This window comes from Amblyomma maculatum, chromosome 8 (genome assembly GCF_055883805.1).
Source record: "Amblyomma maculatum isolate TAMU_Amacu chromosome 8, ASM5588380v1, whole genome shotgun sequence".
Classification (NCBI taxonomy): Eukaryota; Metazoa; Arthropoda; class Arachnida; order Ixodida; family Ixodidae; genus Amblyomma; species Amblyomma maculatum.
The window spans coordinates 22,928,694-22,942,630 of record NC_139351.1 but is presented as its reverse complement, the minus strand read 5'-3'; the positions used below and the strand labels follow the sequence as shown (position 1 = coordinate 22,942,630).

Below are 13,937 nucleotides of genomic sequence, written 5' to 3'. Positions count from 1 at the left end.
CATTAAACTAGCATGGCAGGTTTGGTGTAGTAAAAAGGGACGCGGCTGACCTAGGCACTGCTGAAATAGGTCATGCATCCAAGATGATGCAGATAAAATAGAACATGGCAGATTGTTACAAATGTACAACAAACAAATATGCACGCGTTGCTAAACTGAGCACAAAACTGCAAGGTCGGCTTGACAGATACAGGTATGGTCCATAAGCAATCTTCAAGATAAAAGTATAAACACGGCAGGAGTTGCAAAAGCATGCATGGATGCCAGAAGTACTACTCACCATCTGCAAAGATTAGCAGAACTATAACGAGGGACACCAACTTCATCCTTCGTAGAAACAGCCTAAGGAGTCACCCCAGGCGCTAGCCAAGATTCAGTGCCACCTTCCCTAATCCCCAGTACGTCCTTCACTCAGCGTCACACATAGCAAAGCTGCCAACCATCTACAATCCAAGTTCCCTCAACGGCGCTAAAAAGCTTTCACACAGACTACGGCAAGGGATCCGCACCTACGCTTCTGAAAGCACACAAAAAAAAAAACAGCGTTACGGCCAGCACTCCAAGCTTGGAGTTCTGAGCAAACTGTTGCCTAAGAGGCTGCGATCAGTGAGTCCCTGACAGGACTGAAAGCGTCCAAGAGCAGAAACGATGGAATCCCCAAATCAGTGCACGGTCGGTCTCCTCAGGGGCTGGCCACGGGTGATAACAACAGACAGGCATAAGCAGACGAAGAAGAGATAGTGTGGCTCTTCAAAAACACACTCTGCCAGTGGCCGCAAGTGCTGAGGGAAGGAAAGCGATAGCTCGGACATGGCTTCCAGGCACTTTGAGAGTGCGATAGAGGGAGGCTAGAAGCGGGAGTCAGCTCGCGTAGCCTTGCCTTTCACCCCACAAGAACAAATCCAGTAGAACAGTGCATTTTGTAACTAACCAAACCAACACTACTATAGTTGATAGTCTTAACACCCGATGTAACATTTACCCTCCACAGACCCCACCCAAGCACAGACTACAACCTTGAGTCTAGCACCAATTCCCCTGCAAGACAGAGAATTAGATTTACTTCTCAATTGAGTTCAAACATTTTGATTCATCCGAGGCTCCATTGCTATTCATGCCTGGGTCCTCCATATTCTTCTGTTTTGTGTGGGTTAGCAACATTTGCTTTGAGGCTAGTTGGCTCATGACTGAAGAACTTCACAGTGAACACCCAACACATAAGTATACATGGCACGAACCTAAGTCTTGTTTTATGTAGTTTCCTCTTAGAAGGTAACATGCATACATCATAATGATAATGTGTTTATTCAGTTAGGCAAAGAGATTCTGACATTTGACTCGTGAAAAGGAATAGGTCCACAATGTGTTGCCAGGCGTACATGTCAAGCTTGACAACAGTAGCTTTGTCTTACTGCTCGCATCTGAACAAAACCAAATGATGTAAAGAATGTTTCAATACTTCTACTGTGTTGTGCAAAAAAAAACAACGCGTTAAATATGTTCAGCTCATATTAGTTATGATGCCTGATCAGTTAGCTAAGTTTCCCTACAAAGCATAGTAAGTATGGTAAATATACTAGGATAACAGATGTCAAGGCAGGCACAAAAGCAAAAAGGCTCCAGAGATATCGGGACTTAATACCCAGTGCCAAAAAGATATTACCCCACAGTTGTAGTATTAAACAGACTACATCATCAAATGCAGATGCAAATAAATACAATGGGATATATGAAGGCTGTAAACCCATTTTACAGTATTGAATGCAATTCTAACAATGTAGTAAAACAGGGTCCAAGTTTTTCACGCACATTGTTCCTTATCTTAAAAAAAAAAGAAACATAAGGTGTGCAAATGCATTTTCAAGGAGCAATAACATGTACATACGAAAAACCTTCCATTCATGAAAGTGCTGCTACAAATTATTGTGTGCTGTTATAAATATCATGAGAAGATGAGAAGCTGTATACAGGTAATGAAAGACCATACATGCAAAATAACTGTCGCATGGCAAACTGACCACAGGCATGCAGCTCACAAGCTTATATGTGACACACTCTGCACCTTATGAGATTATTGAGGGAAAAAAAAAAAAGATGCAATATCTATATCAGCCATGCATTATATTATTGACATGTTGAGAAAAGGGCGACGAGGGCAATAAATTAGATTATTAGAAAAGCTGCCACACCAGAACACAATAATAACAGTAGAAGGCGCTAAAAAGTCCCTCCCTTGTGACTATGCAGACGACTAAAACAATCTTCCTGGCTGCTTGAAGGGAATGTGGAGAACACTGGAAAGCATACATAGCATTGAATATGTTCAGAAAAGTCATAGAATGTTTCATTTGTGATGATGAGACCGAGAAAAATTAGTAACCAGACAAAGAATGACAAATCGCCCTGTCGATTTCATCCTCATGATCACCAGTTGATATCATACTGAAAAAAAAAAGAAAAAGAGAACAAGAGGGGTGCACCGTTAAGACGAGGTTAATAACATAGGATACTTTCTCGAGGCTCACTTCGAAGGTGAATGTTCATGGACAAAGGCAAGAAAAGCGCCTTTGTATTTGAAACGCACTGAATGACAGTAGCTAATCGTAATAGACCCCAAGGATTTTACACGAGGAGATCTTTGCCTTCGTCAGATAGTTGGAGACTGCCTTGCTCATTCACTTAACTAACTGCACTTGCAACCATGAAATTGTCTTCTCTTGGCCACTAACTTGGTTGCAAGATACGCTACTAAGATATGCAGCAGGAATTCATCTGCAGCAACTCGCCATCTTGTCAAGTATGTTTCAGGCACACTGCATCATACAGCTTTGAAATGTCACAGCATTGCTCCTACAGCAACAAGCTCGCATACGGCTGCTTCTCAAAGTATCGGTACAGTTTCGAAGAAAACAGCAGGCTTCGGAAGTTTGTCATGCGCATGTCTGGTACATAGTGTTCTCGCGTGTTCCTGACTGGGAAAAGAGTACCGCACTCGCGATAGACGTTCACCACGGCCGAGCGTTCGGGCACGAGGATGTTGTCCTCGACAGGATGGTTTGGACTTCTCAGGGCTGCCACCACTTCCTTGGAAAACCCACTGGACACAAGGAATACTCGGTGCTTTTCCGACAGGCGATGGTACTTGACCTTCCGCTGTGTCACAAAGCGAATCTGCAGAGAGCTCGCTACAATGTCATCGGAGAATTCGTCACAGAAGTAGTGCGTGTGAAACAATACCAGAGGGGTCCTTGTGTTGTTGTCAGCGCCACGTCTAAGCGGAGTTAATGAGCTGAGCCCACGTGAGAGTTCGTTTAGGTTTTTCGCGGTGGTTAGCGACACGAACTGGTTCGTCTCGAGGAACACTGCGTTGCGAGCTCTCCTCTTGGTTCGCAACAAACAGTCGGCTATGCGTGCAGATTCAGACACGTTAGAAAACCTCTTCGGCAGGTTCCACGGCAACAGGTTCAGACTAGCCAGAGTTCTCCCAGGCACGGCGGCGAGGAGTCTTTTAGTGTCAGGGAGGGCGTCGGCGTCGTAAAAGACGAAGTCGTCTACTCCGAGGTACCGGTGGTACGTGAGGAACTCGACTAAAGTGAGCGGCGTCACAGCCGCAGAAATCGGCGGAACGCAGACGCTGAAGTTCCGCGTCACGTTAACGGCGGACGCTCGCGTGGACTCGAGCGGGATGATCTGCGACTTCTCAATGCGGCCGGACGCAGAGGTCGCCGAAAAAGAGACGCCGACTGGTTCGATCGAGACGTCGCGAACCGCGCACTCCAGGACGAGCGCCGACGACACGAGGTGGTCACTACCTCCATCGACCTCGCTCAAAGTCAGAACCGTAAGACCGTCAGCGAGGACGCTGTGTTCGCTGTCGAACCATAAGAAGCACTTAAGGTCGGCCGGAAGGTCTCGGTCGACGACGGCCACGATTCGCGACAGGTTCGCCCCGTTCTCGGCTACGTCCCAGTACGCCGAATATATGAACAACGAAGAGCTTTCGAAAGCAAAGACTTCGCGCCACACGGGGAACACAATGGGTGTCACGGCGGCGCCAGAGTCGAGCTGGGAGCGACGCAGCAGTTCGATCTGTCGGTCACACTTGACGGCAGCTTCCTTCGTCTCGAAGACGTCCATCACCTCGAGGATCACCTTCATGTTGGCGTACCGTCGCTCGCATATAAGTAGCGCCAGTACCGATAGAATGCAAATGACGATAAGAGCCAGCTGTGTGTACTTCTTCATTTTTGCTTATCCGAAAATTGGCGCTGCGGAGCTTTTGTCAATTTCTCCTTCAGGTGTTCTTGTGCGACTTCAATCAGTCCGTAGGAGGAGGCCCGTCATTGTTTCGACGAGGCGCACCCCGCCGCTGGTTGTTGTTCAGAAGTCGCAGCGTCTTGGTAATGTAATTTGCAATTCGTTGGTAGCATTGGTAACATAACTTACAGTTGGTTGGTGGATCGACCTTGACGGCGTGGGCAATTTTTCGTACTACACACACTTTCACGCTTTCACTCCGAAGTTGAGTTATGATTGAGTTGCACGGAGAAGATAACCAACAAAATAAACACCGCACGCGACGAGCATCATCATTAGTCCATCTGGCAGGCTGTTTTTGTCAATAATTGTTTCAGAAATATTTTATGTACAATTGCAATTAGAAATTGCAATAAGCTATTTCTAAATAAATTTTGCAACGTTACATTTGACCAAGTTTGCTGCCTTGCATTTGGAAGCTGTAATGAATAACATTGAGCTTCAAAAAAACGCTCGTCGCGCACTCCGGCGGATAATCTGTGCAACGAAAGGAAACGCTCGCTCGCACTTCCATTCGAAGAAAAGAACGCTCGGTCGGCTCCGAGTTGTTCGGCCCTGCAAGTTGTAAGACTAGACGACGGGCGCGCGGCACCCAGCACACCTCACGTCATGGATGTGTTTCTCATGGTGCGCCGGAAAAAGACCACCATCTTCCTCGACGCCAAGGAGACGACCTCGGTGCGCGAACTGAAGAAGATGATCGCCGGGATCACCAAGGTCGCGCCCGAGAACCAGGTGCTCTACAAAGACGACCAGTGCATGGATGACAACAAGGTGCTGACGGAGTACGGCCTCAACAGCAGCACAGCCAAGGCCCAGGCGCCGGCCACGGTGGGGCTCGCGTTCCGCGATCCCGACACTGGCAAATTCGAACCGCTCGAAGTGACACCGCTCTCGAGCCCACCTGAGCTGCCGGACGTCATGAAACCACCCGAGTCGCAAGCCCACGAACAAACGGTGGCTTGAGAGGGAAGAAACACAGCTGCGTTTTGCCGTCGACGACTTATTTCGCCTCCCTCACCAACTACGCACTCGTGAGAGTGCCTGCAGCGTCGAACTGCGCTAGCCTTTCCCCCCCCCGTTTTTTTAATTTTTTTGCTCCAACCTTATTTGAAACCCGCAAAGCTCCAACGCCATTTCTTCTCTGGTTGACCCTCTTTGCTCCTCCAGCGTCCAGCCTTCTGTGTACCATCTCCAAGTGCTTAGTGCCTCGGGAGTTTACTGCAGCCATCAGTGGTTCTGCTTCGCCCGTATTGAGCTTAGCCCTTTGGATCGTCCTCGCATCGTCACCCATGACGTTTTCGGTCGCAGCTACGATGCAGTGCGTTGGCCGTGTTTTCTTCTTCAATTTCGAGTGCCGGACTGTGATCGATTCGGGAAACTGAAAAGAACAAGATTCGGTGGACGACTCAATTGTGTGTGCAGTAGCGTGCTTCACTTTTTTTTTTCTTTTGTCTTTTTGTCCCATAAGCCTCCGAGGCGCTCCATTCAAGCACCGGGTGTCACGTGTTCGCTGTTGCTAGCAGCTTGGCGCGCAGTTGGGGATGACGCTGCATTTTTCAGCCTATCTGTCAGCGAAGACAACGCGAGGATGAACAAGTTCGTTCTTGTTTTCGTACGCGTGAGTTGAGACGCGTAGCCCTTTACAGTGACGCCACGTGCATGTTTGTTTTTGTCACTTATGAAGGTCTCCCTAACTGTCACATAGCCTGCTTCCCGCTTAAAAACCCTCTATTAAAGCTTTCTTTTTTTTTCTTTTTTTTTTAATGTTTTTAGTGTACTAAGGTGGGATAAAAGGGTGCATTCACACCACAGCAATCTAGCTTGTTCTTTTTCGTCCCGTATTTTCCAAATACATCTTGTGACCTGGCCTAATTTTTCTGCCATGGCGTTTACCGGAATGAAGTTAAGATGGTCAGTGTTTCTGTGGCGAACAGAAAAGATGTTTTTCTTCATGAAAGCTAAGCTGCACTTGGCGATTTCCATGCTTGGGTTGCTATTAATGGGACACCTTGCGAGCTCCTGATTAGGAGGTAAGACTAGGTTTTGCAATAAATAGTGTACTTTTTTAATTTGGCATGTACAGGTTCTCTGCTGAACCTAGTTAGGCTGCTTTTTTTTTTCTTTTTGTTTAACATTGCGGGATGCAGATGTCATGAGTTGGCCATGGTACAAGAGAGGTTTAACAATCAGAGCAAATAGTGGAACTTATAAGGTGAGCTCATGTGGGGAAGTCTGAATTGTGCACACACCTTTTGAAGAACATGAATATTACTCGATAATTCTGGCCCTCTTTCCCATTAACGCACATTTGTAAAACAATGCTAGAGAGCATACACTCACTATCCTAGTTACTCTCAGAGATCTCTGCATCTTTTCCTGTTCACAGCTTTCAGCTTTCCACACACATCTACAGACACATGAACTGCACAAACCAGTGGTAGCTGTGATGCTTTATCGACAAGAACTTGGCACTGCAGTCTTTGTGATAGCTGCTCCCTTGGAAAAAGCTTTTCCTGGTGATGATGCATTGCTGGATTTTCAGTCAAGTTTAAGGTCGAAAGAGTGTTTGCTAGATGGGGAGTAAAGGGGGGGTGTCGGGTTTTGCTGTCAGACACTGGTAAAGGGGTAACGCATGATGACTTTATTGCTGCATCACAACTAGCTTTTCTCGAATAAAAGCAAAAGTCCGGCAAGAGGACCTTGCTTTTTTTTTTGTAGTAGCCAAACACTTTAGTGTTGGCCGTGTGTGTATGTGCGTATGTGTGATAAAGTTGGAACGGCAAAAGGCAAAACATAATTTAACAATTGCAAGCCTTACCCTTATTCTTCACCGATCGCTGAGGTAAAGAAAATATGTTGCCGATTTGTGTGAGACAATGAGAGATTACTTTTGTTACTGTTAAAACTGTGTCTAATGCAAAAGACCCCATCTGAGGCTTATTATGTATGCACACTTCTGAATGGTAGGAAATTTGTACTTAAAAAAAAATTGTGTAGCAGTTTATTCGGCTCATTAAAGTGGTTTGTTTTACAATTGTGCATACCTGTGTCTGCTCGGTCCTTCCCACTATGCTTGGCTTTTTCTTGGTTCGAATGCTTCCAGGTTGGGCATCAATTATGGGGAGAGAGATATATGGCGAGTCTACAGTTAGACATTGCTGAAGTTTGTGTTAATCACCGCACATTTCTTCTGTGATTGAAAGTGGTCTGCTGTTAAAAGGTTTTCTTGTTGACTAAACAAGCTATCCTTCAGACCAAATTATAAGCTCAAGAATTTGGTTTGGTTTGCTTATGAGGTTTAACGTCTCAAAGTTGGCCAGGCTATGAGAGACATCATAGTGGGGGATTTCGGAAATTTTGACCATCTGGGATTCTTTAAGGTGCACCTACATCGCACAGCACACTTAAGAATTTCAGTGCCCCTGGCTTGTTTTATGCAGTGAAATATAAAAAAAAAAAGTGATTTCGTTTACAATTCAGCAGGGTAATAGACGCTCGCCATATACCATGGCCTTTAGTTAGCAACCGCTGTTTTTTTTTTTTTAAGCTGTGTGTAGCTGTACTACAGTGTGGGCTTGTGGGGGCATTGCATTTTTAGCTGCTGTCAAGGTATCATGGTGCAGAGCTCCAGCTGGGAGATACCATCTTAAAACATTGTGTCTGTTAGAAATATACTAAAAACTGCTGTGCAGTTTAAAACAAAAATCATCAAAGTTTTTTAAAAATCTTTGAGCATAATTTGGTGCTATGAGGCAGCTATGATGTGCTGTTCGGAGCTGCTTGGCATGTGTGCGGTTGTGCTTGCAGAGTGCCGTAAATTTAGATATGCTACCTGCGGGCTGTGCATTTGAAGAAGTAAATTGATGGGCCGTGTGGACTATAAAGAATTTACTTCAATATTGATCACTGTGTGAAATTCCCAATGCAATATTGTCTGCACCACGTGCAGACAATATAGTCCTTTGTTTTTTAGTTAAAATTTATTCCTGTGGGCCGGATATTGGATTTGGACTGTGTACTGGAATTTATGTTACTTGCCACGAGAATTTTGTGCAGCAGCAACATAACCCAACTTCAACACAATACAGGTTCCTCCTTTTTTCCAGCAGCTTTTTGTTGCCTGTGGTTTGCTTTCCAGATTTGTGTCATTCACAGTGCGCATTCTTGACGTTTACATTACTGGCAATGAAAAGCTGCGCGGACAGCAAGCTCTGTACCACTTGCTGCTGATTTGGTCTAGTACTCTGGTCGAGACTTAGAATAGAGGGGAGACTATCGCTCTTCAATTGAACCAAGGCAAATATTTGTGACTTGCAAGTGTGAATTCACTTTGGTCTGCGATGTGACTGCACTGGTGATGACATCTTACAACAGGGAGTAGTGACTGAATCAGTCTTACACCATGTGAGTACAGCTACTACAATTGAAATATATGTGGTGGTAAAGTTGGAAGGTTCTCAGGCCTAGTTGCAAACCTTCGTGCAGACAGCTAAGTAGTGCATTTGCATAATGCAGGAGCAATTTCAGTAAAGTCCTTTTGTGGAACATCTGTAAAGGATGTTGCAAGCACTGCAACTGTTGACTGTTTTTGACTATCGCAGTTGATGTGGCAATGTCTGTACAGTACCAGTAACTTAAAGTTGCTTGAGTGGATTAAAATCTATTAGTACTTCATATTGTGCAAAGGCTGAAGCAACATGCCACTGTGGTTTGCCCCGTTTAAAGACGACCAAATAACCATTCCTTCAGGAGCGACCGTTCAAACTTCCTTTGGCTGATGTGCCATCGCTTAGCTTTGTACTGTATCAGGCATTATGGCTACTATTTAAGATGGACATGCATGTTGTGCTTTGTGAATTTTTGCACACGAAACTGAAGTTATGACTATGCAGTTCAAGAAGACAAATCTGGCTAGCATGCAAACAGTACAGGCAGTGGAGGATCAGTTTCGATTAGGTAATAAAGATAGCTAACCCCTCTCCGACAAATATGTTCCTCAGTTGTGTACAATGCAAATTTGCAGCATCTTCTAGAACATGCTACAGTTGTCAGCAATTTTAGTTCAAGTTTAGCACTCTTCGTATTGTAAAGTGAGGTGCCATTTCAAGTTCTTCAGGAAACAGAACTGCAAAGGTCGCCTCGTAGGGCGACTGCAACCGCTTTTATTTGACCCACAAAGGCTGGCATTTAGTGGAGCAGAGACAGCAAAATCTTGCAGAGTTATAAATTTCGGGGTATTCTCTACCACTGTCGATGGCGCTGCCTCCTCCTCTTCAGCATGCAGCCAATGGTGGCCACGTACGTCGTTACAGAACTAATAATAATTCTAAAAAAATGCCAGCCTTGTAGTGTGCCCTTCAGCATGCTTGTGTAATCAGGTTTTCTTATCCAAAATGATTTTTTTCTTCATCTTTAGCATTGCGTGCATCAAAAACTGACCTTCTCTCTGGATTACTCATTGGACAAATTCTGATGCGCCCCGCCGAGGTGGTGCAGTGGTAAGACGCCCGACTACTGTGCCGGAGTACCTGGGTTCGATCCCGACCTCGCCGGCTGCATCAGAACGAAGAGGCGTCACGTGTGCTGTGCGATGTCAGCACACGTTAAAGATCCCCAGGTGGTCGAAATTACTCTGTAGCCCTCCACTACGACTCCCCTTTCTCTCTTTCCACTTTCACCCTTACGGCATGGTTCAGGTGTTCACAGAAAAAAGTATAATAGATACTGCGCCTTTCCCTTCCTGTGAACCAATTATACTATTATTATTAAATTCTGATGAAGTTTCAAACCATTGTGCCATTTGGTACCAAATAAAAAAATAGCCATTGGTGGTTTGTTTTACTAACCTTTCTTGAGAGCTGCGTAGATTATGTGAGGGAAAAAAATAAGAAAGAAGAGAAATAATGAATAGCAGCTGGTAGGGCAAAAGCATGTTTGTATTATAATGAACTTGTATTTGATGTGTTACAAGTAACTGATCACTTGTAACGATTTACACTTCATATTTTGTAGTTCATTGATTGCTTTTGTAATATGTAACATTATTAGTAATCCAATTCCTTTTTTCTGTGATCGATTGATAGTAGTATGCCACATGTTTTTTACCCCCGAAGCAAGTTGTAACCAGTGGTTTAAAAACTGAGAACCTGAACTCAAAGGCAAACAGACAAGTGTAGCACTAACTTCCCTAGAGTTTGAGTTTCTCTCCGGTCCTCCGTTGCATGGGGTCCAGGCGATTGATGGAGGTTGGTGAGGGGTGTAGTGACCATGAGTTGGGTGACATGCTTGGCACGTAGGAAGATTTGATGTGACGGATGACATGCTTAGAAACTTGGCATGCAGGAAGATTTAATGCGACAGCATTAAAGACCTCGTTTAACAAAAAATATGGCATTGGCATGGAGCAAAACCTCACAGGCAGGGGGTAAAGCACAGAAAGGAGGTTGTGCTACACTCGTGTAGTGATATATTGGTACTCCTATAATTTATTTTTGCTTTACTCGCAAAAAGCCTCTAAAAAGTACACCTAGTATAAAGCATTAAAGTTCATAAAAAATATTTTCACATTTTATTTTCTTAGAGTTGTAAAATTTAAGTAATATGAAGGCTGAAGAAAGTGTACTTGCGGTAGTTTTGTATCGTTTTGCCTGCTGTATCCAGCATCGTTTATAGATCCTTTTCTATAAACGTTGGTATCTAGAACTAAAGGGCGCTGGCTGTACGCGACTGTAGTATGCGAGAAGTACCATCGTGGCTGCGAACACGGTTAGCAAAGAAGTGGAGAAGATTTACGTGGGAGTGCTGCCATCGCTTTTGCTCAAGTCTTCGTTGTATTAACTATATGCTCACAGGCATGCCACTGGCAGGTGGTAGTAGTTACTGGAAAGCATATGCTCCAAGGTATTTTTTTCAGCATTTGATAAAAACTGAGTGTGACATTGGGGAATAGAAAATAAAGCAAAGAAAGTGGATTAGCTGACTTGTGAATGCAAGCAGCTAGCTGCAAGAGGTGCAGAACAAGATGCAGCATCCTCTTGTTTGTACGATAACCCTCGACACAGTTAAGCGGGCTAAAAACAAGCGGTTGGAATATCTGTCCTTTCAATCACTTCATTACGTTTCTCCTTTACCAGGCATAGCAACTGAGTAGTCCGTAATGACTGCATATACTCTTGAGAAACTTGTGCTGACTAGGCGGAGTTGCAATCGTTTGAGTGAAGTGATAAAGAAATGCAGCTGGGGGTGATGCTGCCAAGTCCTTTAAACACTGTGAAATGGGTAATGGACAATAACAGCAAGTACACAGATGGTACAGATGCTGAGTCTTCCGAATTGATGTCCTTTGGCTTCTGCACGCATTTTGGGTCCATCAAGCCCGACTTATCCCCTTGCGAGGATAATGGGCTGCACACCTGCTTATATGTGTTCACGCAGTAAATAAACTGTGGCTCGAGGTCGTCGCTGACAGAGAAAAAGATGACGCTTAGAAACTGAATTCTTATCTCGATGCTTCTCGATCCTTTAGCTGAATAATCTGTGCAATTTAAAGGCCTTGCATTCTTGCCAGGGTAAAAAAATTCGAAACCTAAAAATCCATCCACCAACCATGCCCATCTGTTCTACGGGCACAGTTAGCTTGAAAGGACAATTTGAACATCAAACACAACATGACTGAAACCTATGACAGAACTCGGCACTAGAATAAGATGAGTAATGTGCACTGCAATTAAGAGCAGTCTCAAAACATTTTTACAGTTTTAGAAATTTTCTTTCGAGTTGTAACTTACTCAGTCAGTGTTTGGTTTGGTTTAGTGGGTCCCAAAGCAACTCGGGCTATGAGAGACATGGTAGTGGAAACCATCTGTGGTTCATTAACGTGCACCGAGATTGTAAGGCACATGGGTGCTTTGCTTCTTGCCTCCATCGAAAAGTGGGTGCCGTGGCCGGGATTCGATCCCGCATTTTTGGGCACAGAAGTCGAGCGCCCTAACCACTGCACCACCACCACGGGGCTACTCATTCAGTGTATTTATGAGCTCTATCTTTTGCAGCAGGCTTCCCATCACAGGTCCATTTCATACTTGGCTTTATGAAGAACCTCCATAAATATGAATTGCTGGATGATACAAGACAAGCACAGAGACTAACTCTGCAGTGAAGCACCAGAAAGCAACAAATACCCAGCACGTGGTAAAATACTTTAAGCCTATTTGCTACTCAAATTTATCTCGCTTATTTTGCTTTGCAGTGCAAGGTACTATTTGATTTCCATTTAAGTACTGACTCTTGCCTGCGTTGCCAAAAAGAAGTTGGCAGTATCAAATAAACTGAAAAGAAATGAGAGATATGCAGTGTTGGATAAGAAGTTATGAATGCAGTCCATTTCGATACTGTGGGGAACTGTTGAGAGTTTTATGACAAGCAAAGCAGCAATGGGGGCTAGTTGGTTTACCATTTCAAGAATTTTCACGCTACAATATACACCGATACACAAGAAAGCAGGAACCACGTACACAGGACAAGCGCGCACTGACAGCTAAGGTTTATCGATAACAGGGTTACATTTAAAACATTCCACACGCACTCTCTGATACAAGAAATCTCACAAACCCACTGAACAGGCAGTGTCACATCCCTACACACCTACACTTTTTTATTATCTCTATCTCATGATTAGTTAGCATGACTGATGGCGTGTTTACGCACTTGTCTTCTCCAGCTTCCCATATCTGAAACGCTTCTTTTATTTCTCTTTCTTTTCTGTCTTTTGAACGGCCTAAGATTGTGGTTCCTTCAAAGTCCGGCTTGCATTTGTGTTTTGCGCAGTGGCGTGCGAGGTTTCCAGGGATATTGATTTTACCTACATACTATATCATTACAGTGTTCCTTTAACCTCGATATAGGTAAAATCAATAACTGCACACAGGCATTTTTGCACTCAAGTGTGACAACAAAATGCAGTCACCATGGCCGGGATTTGATCCCCACATACTTGGGCTTAGCAGCCCAGGGTCACCAAGCCACTGTGGCGGGTGACTTAAATACGGTTGCGCCCCTTACACTGTGCTGCACAGCGTAAGCGGTGCGACACTTCCACATTCATCTGAGACAGAAAACATAGATAGAGAAATATAATTCTGTGTGCACACTGATCAGCTGCAGCAGTTAACAGCTGACTCAAGAATTCTATGTACCATTCAAATGAACCTCCATAATAAGATTTGTGCTTAAACGCGAGAAAAACCGAATAGTGAACTTTGGAAGCCTGGAACAGTAAAAAGAAAATTATGGAGGGGGCAGTTAAACTCTGCCTTTAAAGGTATGACCTAATAATATAGGTTACCAATCCATATATAAAGCCCCGCTTTTAACCAAGCCATATGAACGTGCCTGTGTGGCATGGGTCCTAGTAATAGGCGGATTCTGCCATGATCCTCCATTGTGAAAGGAGCGGCTCGAGTTGGCAGTTTCTGCTAAACGTCAGGCAACCCTAAATTCACTCAGTGTGCGGCCATGTCACTTGCCAGCACCATGCTCACAATTGTTTTGTTCACAACGCTGATGCTGGCGTCGATGCCAGATTTTCAGTGAACGGGGCCTTCAATGCATTAAAAGCA

At 44.5% G+C, this 13,937-nt stretch overlaps 3 protein-coding genes across 3 annotated transcripts in view; 1 reads left to right on the top strand and 2 right to left on the bottom strand.

Moving 5' to 3' along the window:
- LOC146180717 (uncharacterized) overlaps window positions 1–918 on the bottom strand; it is a 111,928-nt gene extending 111,010 nt beyond the window's left edge. Inside the window, exon 1 of the mRNA XM_084576112.1 lies at window positions 281–918. Within this exon, the coding sequence (XP_084432238.1) occupies window positions 281–326 (46 nt within the window). The 5' untranslated portion in view covers window positions 327–918. The remainder of the gene's footprint in view (window positions 1–280) is intronic.
- Window positions 919–2,082: 1,164 nt separating this feature from the next.
- LOC146180716 (uncharacterized) lies at window positions 2,083–4,684 on the bottom strand. Its single transcript, XM_084576110.1, has one exon. It carries the CDS (start codon window positions 4,243–4,245, stop codon window positions 2,851–2,853), a length of 1,395 nt encoding a protein of 464 aa, XP_084432236.1. The 5' UTR covers window positions 4,246–4,684; the 3' UTR covers window positions 2,083–2,850.
- A 109-nt stretch (window positions 4,685–4,793) lies between these two features.
- On the top strand, window positions 4,794–7,359 carry EloB (transcription elongation factor elongin B). Its single transcript, XM_084576111.1, has one exon. It carries the CDS (start codon window positions 4,927–4,929, stop codon window positions 5,281–5,283), a length of 357 nt encoding a protein of 118 aa, XP_084432237.1. The 5' UTR covers window positions 4,794–4,926; the 3' UTR covers window positions 5,284–7,359.
- Window positions 7,360–13,937: the final 6,578 nt, after the last annotated feature.